Genomic DNA, 20,017 nt, shown 5'->3' on the forward strand with positions numbered 1-20,017 from the left:
TTGTTTTTCTAAAACCATGATTTATTTCATTTTACCGTTTTAATTTTTTTTCTTTGCGTCACTCTATTTTTAAAAAGGAAAATATTAGATATTGCGTTATTTACAAGTACGAGTTCCACCGTGGCACCAGTGCTTCAGTAACGGCTCGAAGGATTAATGATGTGTTTGGTGGTAGTGTCAAAAGCAAAAGAAAACGTTGCGTTTTTTGATTCCAACGTTCTGGAAATATCGACCTGTAGAACGAGCCCCGTAATAACGAAGAATTGAAGGCTATTGAGGAAGGGAAACCATCGCAAACTACGTCTGAGTTAGCTGCAGACTGCTGTGTTAGTAAACAAGCTTGAAACGTAGGTACCTCACGAATTGGCAAGGCACGAAATATTAAAGGCCTGTATAAAAGCTAAAGGTGGCCATTTCGAATAGAATATTTTAAATTTTTGCGGATACTTTAATAAATATGTAGTTATTAGGTTAATAATATAACATTACTTCATTAAAAAAATGCATTTTCATTTGTAAGAGAATCTATGGCTGGACTAGGTAGATAGCGAGGTCTTGGGAATAATCAGGGTGGTGTTGTCCTAGTCCTCGTACAATTAAAGTTAACATGACCCAAAAAGTTGACGACGTGTGTTAGGCACAAAAGACTGATCACCAACTTGCCTATTAGAAAAAACAAATGATCGCGAATCTAATACAGAGATCCAAGGCTTATCTACCAGTAAAAGGTTGTAGCGCCGCTGATTTATTTTTAGGAATAATGAAAACCTAAAGTAGTCACTCCTAAGTATAAATAACAGATTTATTACTCGAATAACCCTGAATACTTCAGCTATGTTCAGCAGTCTTACAATACGGTATAAGAAAGAATATACATACTAGTCTCGTACGCTTTTAACTAAAGCGTCCTACTTTTCATGAAAACGTGCACAAATAACTGTGACGATACAATCCACGTCACATTTGTTTTAATAACGTAGGTATATAGTATATATAATCTGTGTTCAGAAAAACAGTCCACAGTTTTTATAAATACTTAGGAAAATTTAAAGCGACGATTATTTGTGTTTATTTATTTAGACCAGCAATTGGCGAGAAGTTTCACGGGACAGGGACTGCTGAAAGTTTCTTGTTTCGGAGGCTTAGACACATTTTGGGTCGTAAACTCAGTGGACAATGTATAGAAACTATTATGGTAGTGAAACTAATGTACCAATTTCGAAAGTAAGAGGAATTTCCGAGTATATATTATTGGGATAAATTTGTATCTTATTTAATGTGTTTTAGGAAATGTAAAAAAGCAGAGCTAAAATATTAAAAGGTGAAGATTCACAATTCTTTTAAACTTATGGTACTTTTTGAATGGTTTAAAAGCTGATCTATCATCAAATATCCTATACAATAAGTAATATATTGTTACGAAGACGGGTCGACTGCATGTTTCTAGATTTTTCCACTAGTTAGAGAACTTTTCAGCAGGCTGTAATATGATTTCTGACCGTTTCAGGAGAGGGTCAATCACATATTAGAAAATTGTAATTTTCATAATGTTACCCTAGTTTTCAGGACGCTGAAACCTTTTTTCAGTCGGTTTCAGAACATGTGTAGTCGAGTGGTGCAGTTTTCAGGAGACCCGTTTTCAGGCGTTTTCAGGCCTTGTTATACCCCTTTGATGAAGGAATATTCTAGACTGAACTTTCTAGGTGTGAGACAAGGACGAAATGATACGAGAGAGAGAGAGAGAAGATCAGAACTTTCTCGAAACTAGACGAGCACTCTAGAACGCCGTACGACAAGGACGGAGCAACGTGCGAAAGAGACAAAGAGTGCGAACGTTCTAGAATTGTGCAATCGCTACGCAGTAGCAAGCGCGCCTAGAAAGTTCTCGAATATTGTTTAGAATTATTCCCAGGGATATATAAGCGAGCCGAAACGCGACTAGTGACTTAGTTTGGAATGCGATAACAAGACCAAAACACCGAAGCGATAAAGTGCGAACAAAGTGAATACAAGTGATAAATTACAGTGTAAAGTGTGCATAAGTGAAGTAATTAGTGATTGTTTTGTGTGTGTAATTAGTGCATCTCTGCGGTTAATTTGTGCCCATAAATTCCTCATTGATTTACCAAGAAATAAACCCTTGAATAAATCTACGGCATTTTCTATCCGATCCCCTAGCTCGTAACATTTTGGTGTCAGAAGTGGGATAGAAAAATGCCAATTACTCCAAGGGAGAATCAAGAGGAGTCTGTGGCAGAGTCTTCAGCTGCGGAGGGAGTGCAGACAAGGGCGCAATCAGCACGCGAAGCCGCCCGGCGACAAAGTTTCGATGCGAACCGCGGGATGGGTGAAAGTAACGATGGCAACATCCTCCTTGCTCTGCAGCAAATGATGGAAGCACAGGGACGCCGTCAAGAGGAACAGACACGACAAATGATGGAAGAACAGGCACGCCGTCAGGAAGAACAGACAAAACAAATGATGGAAGAACAGGCACGCCGTCAAGAAGAACAGACACGCCGTCAGGAAGAGCAGGCACGCCGTCAGGAAGAACAGACAAAACAAATAATGGAAGATCAGGCACGCCGTCAAGAAGAACATACACGCCAAATGATGGAAGAACAGGCTCAGACACGTCGCATGATAGAGGAGCAGGCACGACGTCAAGAGGAGCAGGCACGACGTCAAGAGGAGCAGGCTCGCCGTATAGGAGAAAAACTTTGTGACCTGAAAATACAGGTAGATAAAAAGATTGAGAATTTGGAATCTGATATGGATTGTAAGCTATCCACGCAGGATAAACGTATCCTTGGAATAGAAAATGAAATCCAATGCCTGAAGACCACTGGTGTTGTCACGACTGTAACAGCGCCTGGAAATCTGAAAGTGCCTCCCTTTGATGGTACATCTTCTTGGGGCGCGTACAAGCTGCAGTTTGAGACTGTAGCACAGTCAAACGGGTGGACTGACGATCAAGCAGTTACCGCCCTTATTCTGGGATTGCGAGACGAAGCCCTCTCCATATTAGATACCAAGAAAGGTAAGGTGACGTTGAAGCAACTGCTAGATGCCCTGGAATCACGGTATGGAGACGCACATTTAGAGCACGTTTACAGGGCTCAATTGAAGGATAGAATACAGCAGACAAATGAAAGTTTGCAAAAATGGGGACTTGAAATAGAGAAGCTGGTAAGGAAGGCCTACGCATCCTCACCAGATGTTGCAGACAAGATGTTGGTTCAAGCTTTTGTCGACGGTATTCGAGACCGTGAAACTCGAATGGCTGTGAACCTTGGTCACCATAAGGACCTTAAGGATGCTCTTGCCCATGCGTTGGAGGTGGAAGCATTTTGCAAGGATCATCGACCTAACCGCATCAGGGCTGTCACGGAAAAACCAAGTTCCCAACGTGGACCCACCTGTTACCTCTGTGGGGAAATAGGGCATATGAGGTTTTCATGCCCAAAAAAAGATCTCAGAGGCGAAATAAAGACTAGACGTGAGGAACCGGTAGCAGCGGGTGTGACTGCCGCTGAACAGCGGCAGGGAAACGAGTAGAAGCCAGGACCAAGGGGCGGGTGCTGGCCGGTTCTGTAAGGAAGGCCCCAAAAGTTATGATCACTCAAACTCAGGATGGCAATACCATTGTTATCGACGGAGAAGTAAACGGATGTAGGTGTGAGTTAACCCTTGATACTGGAGCTTCCCGGACAGTAATTAGATACCAACTTCTGAAGTCATTTTACAAAAGCCTTTCTGGTGGAAATGTACAGCTCCTTACAGCTACTGGTCAGCACATAACCGTTCGAGGGGAAGGTATCGCTACCTTCAAGATTGGGGGAAGATCATATAGGCACAAGGTGATTATTGCTGACATCGTGGATGACTGTATTATCGGTTTAGACTTCATGAAGCATTACAACTGTAAGATTGACTTGGAGAACGGTACGTTCAAGTGTAGAGATGAGGTAGTTTCGCTAAAAGGTAATACATTGAAGGGAGGGTACGACGTCTATAGATCTATCACTGAAAATAGTACAGTCAGTAAACAACGAGATATAGTTCAAGAAGTATTAAAGGACTGTAAGGAAACCTTGTCAAAAGAAGAAATGTTGAAAGCAAAGGAACTATTGATGTCATTTTCAGACATGTTTGCTACACACGATGGAGATCTAGGCAGGACAGGTGTAGTTAAACATCGAATTGAGACTGGAACCGAAGCACCGATACGTTTGCGACCGCGACGAGTACCTGTCGCATATGAAAAGAATATAGACAAGATGATTGCGGAAATGTCAAATCATAATGTCATTGAATCATCATCCAGCCCTTGGTGCTCTCCAGTAGTTTTAGTCAAGAAAAAGGATAACAGTTTAAGGTTCTGCGTCGACTACCGTCGTCTTAATGATATCACAAAGAAGGACAGTTACCCCTTACCTAGAATAGATGACACCTTGGATACCTTAAGTGGGGCAAAATGGTTTACAACTTTAGACTTGAAAAGTGGGTACTGGCAGGTGAAGATAGACCCAAGCCATAAAGAGAAGACAGCGTTCTCAACTGGAAAAGGACTATGGCAGTTTAAAGTTATGCCGTTTGGGCTTTGTAATGCGCCTGCTACCTTTGAAAGACTAATGGAGAAAGTACTGTCTGGACTGATAGGACAAGCCTGCTTAGTGTACTTGGATGATGTAGTCATCATTGGGAGAAATTTTGAAGATCACATACGGAATCTGCAACGGGTGCTCACCAGACTCCATAAAGCCAACCTGAAATTAAGTCCAAAGAAATGTTTATTTTTCAAAAGAGAAGTGAGCTACTTGGGTCACATTATATCGCAGGACGGAGTTCGAACAGATCCCGAGAAGATAGTTGCGGTGAAGGAATGGCCAGTACCTAAAGATAAAACTGAAGTCCGTGCTTTCTTAGGTTTATGTTCTTACTACCGAAGATTCGTGAAAAATTTCGCGGATATTGCAAAACCTCTTCACAGACTCACCGAAGAGAAGAGGAAATTCACATGGGATGGAGAGTGTGAAGTTGCATTTAATGAGCTCAAGAACCGATTATGTGAGACTCCGATACTAGGCTACCCGGAACATGATGGCGAATATGTGGTAGATACAGATGCCAGTGGAATTGGCATCGGAGGTGTACTATCACAGGTAAAAGGTGAGCACGAGGAAGTAATAGCCTACTTCAGCAAGTCGCTATCGAAACCAGAACGAAACTACTGTGTCACTCGGAGGGAACTACTGGCTGTTGTGAAGACGCTGCAGCATTTCAGTAAATACTTACTAGGTCGCAAGTTCCGTCTTAGAACAGATCATGCTGCATTAAAATGGCTACTTCAGTTCAAGAACCCAGAAGGACAAGTGGCGCGATGGATCGAACAATTGCAAGAGTATGACTTTGCTACTGAACATCGCAAGGGTAGAGCACACGGGAACGCAGATGCATTGTCTCGTAGGCCATGTGAGGAAGACTGTAAACATTGTACAAGACACGAAGGTAGAGAGGTTGCCCATGTGAGGATACTAAGAACGGATACCATTAGTCCAGATTGGTGTGGTAAGTTAATTCAGGAAGAGCAACAACAAGACTCTGACATTAAACCAATTTTGGACTGGATGAAATCTTCAGCTATAAAGCCGCGATGGAATGATGTTGCATCTACTAGCACCACGACCAAGAGTTACTGGGCTCAATGGGATAGCTTAGTTCTCCATAATGGGGTGTTATGTCGCAAATGGGAAAACGCTCGTGGGGATGCATCTCATCTACAGTTAGTTGTGCCAAGATCCAAGATTCGCAACATATTGGAAATGTTTCATGACGGCTCATCAGGCGGACACTTAGGTGTAAAAAGGACTCTTTTGAAAATTAAAGAGAGATTTTATTGGATACATTGCCGCGAAGATGTAGAAGACTGGATTCGAAAATGTAAAGCTTGTGCAGCTGTTAAAGGCCCACAGACGAGAACTAGAGCGAGTATGAAGAAATACAATGTCGGAGCCCCATGGGAGAGGATAGCAGTTGACATAGCTGGACCATTTCCGTTAACAGAAAAAGGAAATAAGTACATCATGGTTGTTATGGATTATTTTACGAAGTGGCCCGAAGTATTCCCTATTCCCAATCAAGAGGCAGTTACAGTAGCTGAGATACTTGTAAATGACGTATTCTCTAGATTTGGAGTACCCTTGGAAATGCACAGTGATCAGGGAAGAAATTTTGAGTCTCTACTATTTCAAGAATTATGCCGATTAATGGAAATTCATAAGACGCGGACTACTCCATATCACCCACAGTCAGATGGAATGGTGGAACGCTTCAATCAAACCTTGGAAAGGCACTTGGCAAAACTGGTGGACAACCATCAAAAAGACTGGGACAAGTATATTCCATTATTTCTAATGTCATACCGGTCTGCGGTTCATGAAACCACAAATGTTACTCCTGCTTTAGCCATGTTTGGGAGACAACTTAGATTACCAGCGGATATTGTAACTGGGCGACCACCTGACACACCGGAGAGTGTTACAGAATATGCTGCGGATCTGCGTAATAAACTGGACGAAATCCATGAACACGTACGTGCATCACAAAGTAAAATAAGTGAGACTACGAAGATTAGGTATGACAGAAAGACGAATCACATAGAATTTAAAGAAGGCTCGCAAGTATGGCTCCATAACCCAACAAAACGAAAAGGCAAATCACCAAAGCTTCAAGCTAACTGGGACGGTCCATACACGATAGTCACGAAGATAAATGACGTTACCTATCGCATAAAGAAAATGGTTGGTTTAAGGAGCAAACCGAAAGTCGTTCACATAAATCGATTGGCCCCCTATAAAGGATGTAATGATGCTCGGGACGAGCATGTCTAAGGAGGGGGTAGTGTTACGAAGACGGGTCGACTGCATGTTTCTAGATTTTTCCACTAGTTAGAGAACTTTTCAGCAGGCTGTAATATGATTTCTGACCGTTTCAGGAGAGGGTCAATCACATATTAGAAAATTGTAATTTTCATAATGTTACCCTAGTTTTCAGGACGCTGAAACCTTTTTTCAGTCGGTTTCAGAACATGTGTAGTCGAGTGGTGCAGTTTTCAGGAGACCCGTTTTCAGGCGTTTTCAGGCCTTGTTATACCCCTTTGATGAAGGAATATTCTAGACTGAACTTTCTAGGTGTGAGACAAGGACGAAATGATACGAGAGAGAGAGAGAGAAGATCAGAACTTTCTCGAAACTAGACGAGCACTCTAGAACGCCGTACGACAAGGACGGAGCAACGTGCGAAAGAGACAAAGAGTGCGAACGTTCTAGAATTGTGCAATCGCTACTCAGTAGCAAGCGCGCCTAGAAAGTTCTCGAATATTGTTTAGAATTATTCCCAGGGATATATAAGCGAGCCGAAACGCGACTAGTGACTTAGTTTGGAATGCGATAACAAGACCAAAACACCGAAGCGATAAAGTGCGAACAAAGTGAATACAAGTGATAAATTACAGTGTAAAGTGTGCATAAGTGAAGTAATTAGTGATTGTTTTGTGTGTGTAATTAGTGCATCTCTGCGGTTAATTTGTGCCCATAAATTCCTCATTGATTTACCAAGAAATAAACCCTTGAATAAATCTACGGCATTTTCTATCCGATCCCCTAGCTCGTAACAATATGTACAAATAAACTAACCATAATCGTAGTACCATAGTTGTAACACCGTATACTTACCTGGACATCTTAAAATTACTCTGCATATATATAAAATTATATGATACTATATGTAAATGTGAACTTACCTATCATCATCTCTATTGACAAGCTCTTCTTGTAACATGGTATGTATCTTAATCTCCTCTGTGATATGTTTTTCATCTTGCGGAGATATTACCTACATTTAAGAAAGAGCCGACATAAGATCGATATGAAAGCATCTCTAACGAAAATACTATACTATGGCTATATTTTTACAATTTTATCGAACTAGATTTATAGGTTATTAAAATTATACAATGATGTTCTAGATACAGAAGTAAAATCCCTACAGTACAACCCCAACTCCCAACAGTATGAGGTGCAAAATAATTAATGTGGATTGTAAGGTTAAACTAGTTAAATATCAGACTGTTTTAGCAATAATTCTAATATTTTTTATATTCAATTTTAAGTTTATTTTGAACTATTCTTCGAGAGGGTAAGCTTTTGTCAAACATTTTCATAAACGATTTTCTGTTTAAAAAAGAAAAGCTTCTACATCGTAGATACATAAAATACACAAATTAAAAAAACGATATTTATTTTAAATTACAACATATTTTTAAATTACTACAGAATATCTATTTACTTTTAAACGTATTCGTGTGTATAGTTTAAAATTCAGTAGGTAAGGCTTTATTGAACATAAATTAATTTAATTGTAAAATTGTCAAACCGCGATCTGCATGCATATTTTGAAATGATTTCGGAAGCGATGTTAACTAGCGCAACAACTTAAATAAGTGGAGTAATAACGACCACCCACTACCCCAGTGGCCCATATTCGTCGGGAGGGTAAAGGGAGGTCGGAGGGGATTATCAGTGTACTTACTGAGTCCTCATCGTCGTCTTTGAGGTCGGAGAGCACGTCGGGCCAGTCGCCACCACCCGTTTCACCTTCATTACATTTTTCTTCGCTGCCTTTATACTATAATCAAAAAAGTAATTTAACGTAGTCATACAGTGGTTAGTTGGATACGAAGAGCGATTAATGTTTTTTATAGAATGTTATAGTTAATTCATAAGTATAATTGACTAGTAATTGATTAGATTTTTTTGTAAAGTCACAATACACTATATTTAAAACATATAACCGACTCGTTATTTAAACGGCAATTCCGTGATTATAGGTAATTTTAATATTCTATTTCAATAAATAAAGTTCTTAGAAGTTCGCTTCTTGGAAGTTTCCCATCTAACTTTTGCGTGTAAATTAATTTTTTAGATATTTTTTTAAAAATATTTTTTTTAAAGCCATTTCAACTAAATAAGTAGTAATCAGAAATATATTTAGGGATAATAAAGAGTAATTATAATAAATATAATTAACTAAAACAAAAGTAAAATGTTACTAAAACATAAAGAAAAACTTGAAGTATTTGTAAATACCCATCAGAAAACATTATGTATTAATACGATAGCGCTAGACTCTAAACGTTATATCAAAATTATCTACTATATATAATAATTCTCATATAAATACGTTAAATAAGCTTTCAGTTACAATTTGCTCAATTTCAAGTTATAGATATCCATACCTTAACAATAAAATATGTCTTAATGCCGGCCTGACGCAGCATCTCCTCTCGCCGTTCTCCATGTGCTGGTTCCACCTCGAACTCGTCTTTCAGGAAGCTACGCGTCACTTCGGACACGTGCACACGCCTATAACACTTTCACTTTTAATTGCATTCTACTAAACTTTAACTCAATGTTTACAATTATTCTCTCTCTTCCCTTGCATACAAACATTATCCAATAATTTATGTAACTTAAAATAAAAGAACATCAATGCAGCGGAACGAAGGCAGTCTTTATAATATCCATTTTAAAATTGACAGAATGAACAAATGGTTGAATTTTACTCGATTCAGTTTTTTTTTAAATCGAATCGCTACAAAGTGATGTATGTATGTATGATGTATATATGTAAGTGAATGTATTTTTTATAGAAACAGTCGTAGTCGTTTATTAAGAGTGACTTGTGTTTAGCACAGATCTTAAGCTAAAATAGTTCTTGGCTGACCTGACTTTACATTAAATTATGAACTAATTATGACATTTAATTTAATTAATTAGATGAATCCGTACAGATAATGGTCGTTAAGCGCGATCTACATATTCGGTACCTATTCCTGAACAAAGTCAAAAATTATCAAACCAATTTTACTCTATGAAATTTTAAAAATGAAAATTGCTTTCGTAAAAGAATTACGTAATTCTTTTACTTGTAAATAACATGCAGCTATTAGCTTTTAAAAGGGTGATGAAAGTTTGTATATGAAGACATTTATACGGCCTGCTATAATTTACGTTTCCGTGTCTAAAGATAAATATTTGAGTTTACATACATTTCTGATATACGTAATTTATATTGTATCTTTTATGAAATCTACGATATAACATAAGTATCTACCTATATAAACATCCGGTTCTTTTTAATTTCATCTATTTCGTTGATTACTATTTTTTATTTCATCTTAAGAAACTTTTTTGCGATGCTAGTAAAATAGTTATAAAAGTTTTTAAACATATTATATTATCACATGATATCTTTCGTTATAGTATGCAGCATACATCCTGGTAAAGCGCTATGCGCAATGATCATTATGAATTTTGTTGTACAAATAATCTTAATTAATTATTCAATTATTTGATTGGTTCACAATTCACGTCACACATCAAAGTGAAACCTGTGCCCTTACTCTGTAACTTCCAATAGAGATACCGAGAACGACCCCGATCTCAATTATGAGTTTCTGTTCCACGCGATCCCAAGGTTGCAACGTCAGCGCTACGTATATTGAGAGAGCTACATCAAAGTTGTATACAAAATCGTCGGGATCGTCACTGTCGACTTAAATATTGTACGTATAAGTTACAGAGAAAGGCCATGGCTTGACTTGAGACAAAGTCAGTTCTCGACAGGCGTGACCCACTAATGCCAACCAAATTTTATGAAAATGGTCAATGACAAAGCGTGAGCTAATGTCATTCTTATATAAATTACTTATTTACTTTGACGTTAGTGGATCACGCCTGTCTAAGAGTGGTCTCGTCTAAAGTCCTAGTATATAAATAGTCTACTCCAGATTAGCTGTATTATTAGCTGAAATCCATAGATAATGAACACTACAGAAAAATATTTTTTTCTAGCTATTCTAGCAAAAATATAGAATATATTTTTACTCTACACATAGTGTAATCATTATAGATCATTCGTGACAAATATCGAGAACCTATTCAAAATCGTATTCCGTGTTTGCATTCCAAACAGCAAATAAGCCAATATACGCTTAACAGATTATTTCCGAACGTACTTCCCTCAAATCGATCTGTCATTCAGCTTTTGGAGTGTAAGGCAACGGTCACACTTACTACATTTATGATCGAAATTTGACTTGATTAAGCTTTTTGAATTAAAGTTTGACGATATTTTACGAATTGCTTCAAAATATAATTTGATTTTACGAAAACATAATGTCGGTGTAAATTCAGAAAAAATGTAGCTAATTTCTATACCAAAATTTGCTTGTCTTTGTCTAACACTGGAAGTCATGAAGATGGAAGTAGAGTTATTGATTTGTTTCTAGAATAGGAAACAGCCTTTCATGTTTATTTTCTTACTACTTAATACAAAAACTTTGGCATTTTTAATTTGTTCGCTATATGAATCTAGACATTTAAAAAACCAACATGTAGAATTAGCTTTGAAGGCTACATAGATTTACATTTTAAAATATAAATGGAGATCTGCGGTCCCTGCCTAGCCCTTCGGGAACAAGGTGTGAAAATACATTTTTAAATTATACTAAGTATTTTTTAAATTTAAAAACTATAAAAACCAATCCTGATGATTATTTGACAACGCGAGGTTCCATTTCTGGCGAAATATTCAAGTGTTTCTGGTCTTGTATTCTCTGAAATCAACAACTTGCTTTCGATATGTTTACTGTACTTGATAAGGTATTTATATAATAAGATTCAGTCTCGAAATAATTTGAAACCATGTGCTATTATTGACATTCCGGGAATAAACAATACATCTTTAGGTCAAGGTCGATGACCTTATTTGCTAATAAGAGCGCTACGCCGTTATGGGATGCCGCAAATTATTTGTCGTAACTCATCACTCTCTATGAGCAAAGAGATGTAATAAAATATATGCAATTTGGACTAACTACGAATGACTGACCGACGACATTACTTTTACGAAGAAAATACACTTAATGAATATTAATTATTCAATATATATTATTTTACAGGAAGTTCCGTAACCACGCAAACGGGCACGAGGCAGCTTTGCGCCTATTTTATGGATAATTTTCTTTACAAGTAGGTGATTAGCCTTCTCTACCTGACAGGCGTTTTCGAATTGTAAGTATGTAAAACATGCTGCTTATTATTATTGAAAGGAATTTACACACATATATATATACTCATTAAAAGACGTAGAAATTGTTAAATAAAACGTAATTATGTTGATTGTCTGTTCCTGCGTTTAGCACACTAAATTTCTAAATATATATAGCGCTTTTACTAGCTTAGTATTACATTAGTTATATAAGGCGAGATGAAAGTTATCTGCTCCAAATATCAACTGAAGTCTTCCGAGATAAGGTCAACTTCGTTAGTTTCCGCTGAGCTATCAATATTACAATGTCATTATACGTAGTTGGTCCAAAAGTTCTGTCGCTGGCACATTATTTTTAAAATTCGAACATGATTTTATAAAAAAAATATTGCATTCTATTTTTGAATGTTTGACTATTGTTTTAAAACAAAAAACAATCACTTTCCGTATTTTTTTACGATGGAGTGGACATTGAAAGAAAACGCTTAGGTTTGTGTACCGTAGCATTGATAGATAGGTACAATGAAGTCTCCAGTGTTGAGGACAAGAAAAGCACTAGCCGTCCACGCTCCGCAAGAACACCAGCAGTAATCAAAGCTATCAAGGCGCTGTAAAACTGCTCAAAGAAATCTCAGTATTCTATCAAAAAATTAAATCACTGAATTAACTAAAATACTTCGTCCCTAAATTCACTATACCACAAAGTTTTTATAGCATGCATTATTTTTTAGCTGTGTATAGTTATCAACGTCAATATTAAAAAGATTTAAGTACTACCAGTTTCCAAATCAGCAGCGTAGAGCGGGCGAGAAGAACTGGCAAGAAACTCTTCGACACTCTATTTAAAAATCTTATTGCAATTTAAACGAGAACTGATTATATTATTTACATAGCGTTTGGCAATCGTGGTCATCGAGAGACAACATCAAAATATATCCGCGTTTATGTTCTATATAGAAGTTTTATGTAAAAGCCTAAGTATATTTTAACCGTAATATTTTTTTTTTCTACTTTAAGCGTCAGATTAAATATTCGAAGTAAAGTCACTATCAGATTTAAGAAAGAATATATCATGAAGTAAGTAGTAGGAATTACGACTTATATATTATAAAGTACATTATGGTTTCGATTTGAAGTATGCAAAGGTTACGAATATTTTCATTAATAAAAAGACCATAAAATCATCACATTAAACCTCCATTATAAGTATCGTAATTGCCACGCCATTTCAATCAACTCACATCATATTTAACGATAAACCCGTGTTGCACTCTGTTTTTGCCTACATTATATACAGAGATTAATAATTACAACGGAAGCCAGATAAGCACCAGTTTTAATATTACCAACAATCATTAGGGTACATTTATAATAAACAAGCGGACCTGACAAACGTCGTCCTGTACACAGGTAATAGATACAAAAGAAATGTAATAATAAATCTAGACCATTCTCGAATCCACTAGAAAAAAGCACAATAAAGATAATTATATAAAATATAAACAACTTTTAGTATGTAAAACAATAATTGTATCGTAAATGCTCAATATGAATTCAATAATTTTACAATATTGTAATGTAATGTATTCAATGAGTTTAGTGTCTCGTAAAATAGTAGCAATAAAAAATCAGAGATACATTCGTTGAAATTGACAGAAGCCTGCAGCGAATGGGGATTGGGAATTTTGATGAGTGAAAATTTTTAAATACGTTCGGTACAGAGATTATTTGGAGTTTGTTTTTTTTTATATAGAACTATCTATTTCTCGTATATATAAAAACAAGACACTGCCAATAAATCTAATACCTCAGATAAAAGATTAATATTGACCTAATTAAATTATTATTATTAAATATTTAGATACATCATGTAACGTAGTAGTTAAGGAATAAACTGTTTGAATAGCGTTGAAACTAGGATTTTTTTAGTCAAATTAACAAAGGGAACGTCTAACCGAGATCTAACTCTCAAACCTGCTAAATCCTAAGGCCATTTGACAAATGGCAAATTCCAAGTCTAGACGCGAATTGTCCTGTATGTCAAAATCCATTATATTTAGTCTTACTCACCCAGCCATTCCACTGCTTTCCATCTTATTCGCAAGTTCCACATCTCTTGAATACACGTCAAACTGCCACTGCCTTTGACCCAGAACCCCGGCAAGGACTGCCCCAGTATGAATACCAACTCGCATGTCCACTGGAGAATTTGTTATACGCTGTACATACCTAAATAAATATTAATTTTTAAACAAGCAATATGGGTTAACACGTCTACCCAAAAATGTTTTCGGTTTATTTGCACTTTTTGTGATTTTATGGTTTGTTTTATTAAATTACGGTAATACTATTTAAAATGTTGTAAATATTGCGTTGTATTATTTTTAAATTTTTATATAAATAAAACAGATTTACACATACATCTTAATTTCATCCTTTCATAATAAGTAAAATGTTATCGACTTCAAATGACAAAAGAAATTGTTTGTAATTGTACTTTTTTATAATGGGCGACCTTACTCAGTGATTTATCACTCAAGGCCCCACAATCCAATCAGATTTGGATCAGCACGCATTAAACCAAAAATAGAAAATATAACAAAACAAGTAACAACATTTATTCCAAAGAAAAACCAACAATATTTTTTTATCAATTAAAATATAAAATATTAGTTGTGTTTTGTTGTTTGAGTGAAAAAGTATATGATGTAATTTAGTTTTAAATTTAATAATTATACAAACATTTCACTTTTTATAGTGCGAGTGTAATGTAACCTAAATACGGCTACCATAATACGTTATACGTATACCCTATGGAATATATATAACATAAGGTAAGCCTTATGTTTAAAATTTTTAGAATTTAGAATAGTTTAGAATTTATTAATAACCTTAAGTCAGGTCCGCTAGACCTGACTTAACTATGAATATTGATTTCGAATTGGTATAATTAACTAATAAAATATTTCAGAAACAAAGTGTTCCTTATTCTAATAATCTAATGCTTATGTTATACAACATTCTTTGTTTGTTTTTCTTGCGCGTATAAGGTTACATCAAAAAAGTTTGAATTGTAAAAGCGCTATGCACTGAATAAGAAAATTAGGTATCGTAACAAAAGTCAGGATTACTTAATATTGTGGTTAAGTATTCTTAAATTTTCTAATTTTCCGCGCAATTTTCTTATTTTTTTCTTTCATAAGAACCTGACAATAACAAATAAACAATTAGCGTATTCACGCGTGATGCCGTGACGAAGGGAAATAGGGATTCATTTTTGTATACATAGATACCAATGTCAATAAATTTACTTTAGTGGTCTTTACGTACTAACGTACTGTGAACAGCCCCTGTTATTGGGTTTAAGCGCGTCTTATGTAAATAATGAATAACTTTGGATGATAAACCTTAAGAGAGAGGCTAACGCATTAGTGAAATCTAGATGGATTCCAATAAAAATAATTAATTCGGGTCCATAATTTGGCAATAACAATAATAATAAAATGCTTTATACAATCTTAAATACATACTTACTTGATAGCTTTAACCATTGATAATCCCATGTGCACACAGAGTACGGCATGATCGGGTCTCTCCACCGGCGCTCCACTAATGCAGTAATAGCAATCTCCAAGGATTTTTATTCGTAACTGATTATATTTCTAAAAAAAAATATTAATATCTATGGATTTGCATAAACAATTAGGAATTTTAGGTTAAGAAAGTCGATCCCCTGTTTGCCTGTAAACAAAAGATAAATACAGAAAACTGAGGCCACAACCAAGGGTTGTCACCGTGTACTTTCACTAAAGGTTTATTATATCATTAACCTGTATTATAATCTGGTAATTGTAAATAGTGATTTTTATAATAACTGTTTTTTTGTATATATTAACTATTACGAAGAATAAACAAGAAATCTCTGGAGAAATGATTAAATTGCAACGAAAAAATAACTTTGACGCTTTCCAAAATATAATATGGTTAATATTTATATGCACATAAAATAATGATTAGTAGGTATATAGAGAAAAAAAACGACTTTATGAGGAAATCACATTCACTCACCTCTGCTAATCGATCAAATCGTGCAAACAATTCATTCAATATTGCCACAAGGTCTTGCGCCGAGTAGGATGATGATATCGCAGTAAAACCCACTATATCCGCATACAATATGCTGAAATAGACATACAATATATTTCTGTCATCAATACAATGTTCGTAGTCTGGTTTCGATTTCTCACCTTACATTTTCGTGTCTCGACATATATATTTTCTTAAACTGCGTGTCTATGCAACCCAGATCAGCTCTCATTTTAACGGCGACGTGTTCAGGTAATACGGACAGTAGTAATCTTTCCTGAAAATAATATTTTGACTCTTTGCCCTACATAAGCATACACTATTATTTAAAACCAAGTACACAAGAACATTCTGATTTACTACAAAAATGTTCCAAATTTAATCTAGTTACTTCTAGTATCGTTGTTATAATTTTGTAATTAAAATTATTTATTGATATTATTACGAAAATGTTAAATTTTACACATATATATCAAAAGAGAGTTTATATTTATATGTCATATTAGTTTGATAGGACTATGCTAAATTTAAATTAGTTTGTGCATATCAAAATCGACAGCGTTGTTAATTACGACGCTCTCGTACGAGTACTACGAAGACAGAACTAGGTCAGCCGAGGAAGATGACTGAATGTATATTTCTATTTGATAATATATTATTTAATTATATTATTATAATAAAAGATAGTCCAAGGAAAACCTCTTGGTAACTGAACAAAACCACGTCCGTGGGTTCGATTCAGAGTCGTGACTCCCTTATAGCAAAACCCGAAACCTTTTTGAAGATACGGGTCATACTTAGTGCTAATCCAAAATAAGTAATCCTTAGAATTTCACGTATATGGCGTACAACGAAACACCAAATAATGATTGTTTTAAGATGTTACGCTACTTGCCTTATAAAAAAATTATAAAATAATTCGTATTTTAAAGAACTATTCAACAGTACAGTTCATCGCCATAGTGAAGCATCGGTTGACTATTCACATACATTTCAATGAGTGTATAAGCGGTCTGGTATAAAATAACAAAAATAAAATATTTTGAATACCTGGTGACCCGTTTATACTTTACGGATATATTTGAGGTAAACATTCTGAATTACTTATTCGAATAGTTTTCCATACTAAAACTGTATTCCACCTATATTTCAAAATAGGAGTCGTATATGGTATATTTATTCTTTAAGTATATTTTTTTCATTACTATACTACTACTATCTTACCTGTTCTTTACTCTGTTGCTCGATCGTAAGTTTATCACGCAAACTCCGTTTTGTCTCCTTAAACGATAGTCGTTGCTTCCGCTCATTAATGAAGTACGCTGTGCCTCCTAATAACGTAGCTCCCAGTAATAGGCACCCATTTGCTACTTGCTACACCGCGTAAATATTGAGTTAAAATTAAAGGGAAACGTTGAAATTTACACTTACTAATTAAAGGTCAAATAGTAGCCCTTTTGTTAAGCCCGTATATTAGTTCTAGAAATTGCACAGAATACAGTATTTTAGAGTGATAAGCAACTTTTCGTTATCTATACATTCTCTGATCCGCTGTAATAGACAGCAGAATATGCTTTGTAGGCACTGTTACAAATAGAATCTGGTGTTTTTTTACACAAATGCAGTTAGTGCAGGCACGTTTTTGGCAATAAAATATTATGTCACGAACAATATTAATAAGAATGTCACTGTAAGAATTTAACTGATTGCAATGGACTAAATACTAACAAACACTGTTATGAGCATTTAAATCTGGTAAAAGTGGGCGTTATTGATTATTTATTTATACTATTGATTATTTAAAATTCATTATAACTTACCTGAATTGTCAAATCTCCCTCTACCTCAACTTTCCACACAGTAGCGTTATAACTTTGCACTAGCAGAAATGCAGTAAAGGATATTACGCTGTACACTATGAGCAACAGGTGATGAAATGGTAAAGTAGTTAGCGTGAAGTATTGTAGAACAATAGCCCAACCCAGTAACTCGTTGTATGAATCTCCGACTCTTCGTGATGTGCTCACAAGGAGTTGGATCCAAAGAACTAGCCATGCTATATGGTTTAGGAGAGGACGTACTTTTGGCAAAACGGCATATACTATAACCAAGCTGATGTTGAGTACCGTGCCGATAACTACGGAGGCATACGCAAACTTTAAGTTAGCTTCGCCTGGTACCACAGCATTGAATATCTGCAATAATATTCCCAGAGAGATCCACCGTAGCACGGCACCTTGCCTTTGTCGTTGAGTGTATGCCAAATATAACTTTTCATCTGAAGAGTCCACGAAGCTCCACGGTGGTTCAAAGCATATACAAATTCGAGATAAGCCCGTCCTTTCGCTATTCTCCATCTTAATGCTTTTCATAGATAAGCCATTTTAAGCTATCATTCTGTTTAAATTATTGCTATTGTCTGACCGGTTCGAGTACTCTTTAGGTGAATATAGATTTATGTTTATTGTACTCGGGAATGACATTATCCTAAAACAACAAACGTTTGAACATTTAAATAAATATATTTTTTACGAAACCTCAAGCTATGCGTAATAAGAAGATTAATAAATAAGGTAATGTGCGAGCGTGCTAAACGTTATGTACGAGAAGATAAAAAGTGAAGTTTTCTCAAATATAAAATACAAACCAATAATACGTAAACCGCTGAAGATATAGACATTTCTGTAGCTTTTCTACGAAAATATATACATCTCTAACCCCACTAAAATCAAGTTACAACAAAGAGACTTATGGGAAAGAGGAATAGTTAACTATCAATAATTATGATTAAATTAGTTCGTATTTATAAAATATTATAACTTTATTACTAATTAAATATTTATAATAATAGTCCTTCGCAATTATACAACCAAAAGTAAGCTATTTGGACATACTCATCTCCGATTCACTCTTGGAGGACGATCGTGTAATGAATAAATTACACGCTGAAACATTGTTCTCATACCCGTCCATTAGCTCCGATGTCCACTAAACATCGCTTGCCACATTATTGTTCTATTCTCATTTCAATATTGACAATCGTTGTGACTGAAGTGACCATGGAAATCACGGCATATACAAAATACATTTGTTTATATCAGCTTCATATAACCAACTAATTACCAAATGGCCTCTTTTTATTATCACCTACTTACGTCACTATTTTTATATATAATTAAAAGCCTAAGCGTTCTTAATTATCGTAGTTTAGTCTACTCACGCAGATTTTGAAATTTATTTTATTATTTTAAAATATTACCTAACGTGTCAAAATGCGGTTAAGTATATCAGCGCAAAAATCACGTTAATGATTTCGGGAGTTAAACAAATAACCTCGAATTACCTTTATTAAACCGTAAGATGAAATTATATTCTATAGAAGTCATCGCTTTTCGAAAAAAAATCAAAGTCTCTATGAAAAAAATTTGTTCATTATGGTTAATAGTACCTAGATCTGTGTAAAATACCTATATCTTTTGTGTTGGTAACACCATCTTCATGTTAAATCAATCCAAGGGTCATCCATAATGAGTACCCGTAGACAGTGTATTTATTATAATTATATGTAAAGGAATATTACATATATAACTTTAACATAAAAATCTCTTTCATGTATTATTGTATGATGTCAATCTCGTATTACCCGCAATTTCCTGACTACAATTTTGTATCTAAAGAACTGGACTAGAACTAAAATATTAATATTTACTAAGCCTATAAGTTTAGGCAGTAGTCTCAGAGAAGCAACAATTAAAACAATATTTAAACTAAGAACTCGGTAGGTACTAATGTGCCTAGAGGCCAGAATTATAAACTT

At 35.4% G+C, this 20,017-nt stretch overlaps 1 protein-coding gene across 4 annotated transcripts in view; it reads right to left on the reverse strand.

Annotated features, from left to right (window-relative positions):
* Positions 1-20,017, reverse strand: part of LOC123712606 (adenylate cyclase type 3) — a 31,699-nt gene that overhangs the window by 11,066 nt on the left and 616 nt on the right. For 3 of the 4 annotated variants that reach the window (XM_045665795.1, XM_045665794.1, XM_045665793.1), the window contains exons 2-10: positions 18,021-18,687; positions 17,425-17,574; positions 16,362-16,477; positions 16,183-16,294; positions 15,649-15,776; positions 14,185-14,343; positions 9,299-9,425; positions 8,593-8,688; positions 7,805-7,896 (exon numbers count right to left, since the gene is read on the reverse strand). In XM_045665795.1, the coding sequence (XP_045521751.1) occupies positions 7,805-7,896; positions 8,593-8,688; positions 9,299-9,425; positions 14,185-14,343; positions 15,649-15,776; positions 16,183-16,294; positions 16,362-16,477; positions 17,425-17,574; positions 18,021-18,572 (1,532 nt within the window). In that variant the 5' untranslated portion in view covers positions 18,573-18,687. The remainder of the gene's footprint in view (positions 1-7,804; positions 7,897-8,592; positions 8,689-9,298; positions 9,426-14,184; positions 14,344-15,648; positions 15,777-16,182; positions 16,295-16,361; positions 16,478-17,424; positions 17,575-18,020; positions 18,688-20,017) is intronic. The other variant, XM_045665796.1, reaches the window with a different exon arrangement.

This window comes from Pieris brassicae, chromosome 7, assembly GCF_905147105.1.
Source record: "Pieris brassicae chromosome 7, ilPieBrab1.1, whole genome shotgun sequence".
Taxonomy (NCBI): domain Eukaryota; kingdom Metazoa; phylum Arthropoda; class Insecta; order Lepidoptera; family Pieridae; genus Pieris; species Pieris brassicae.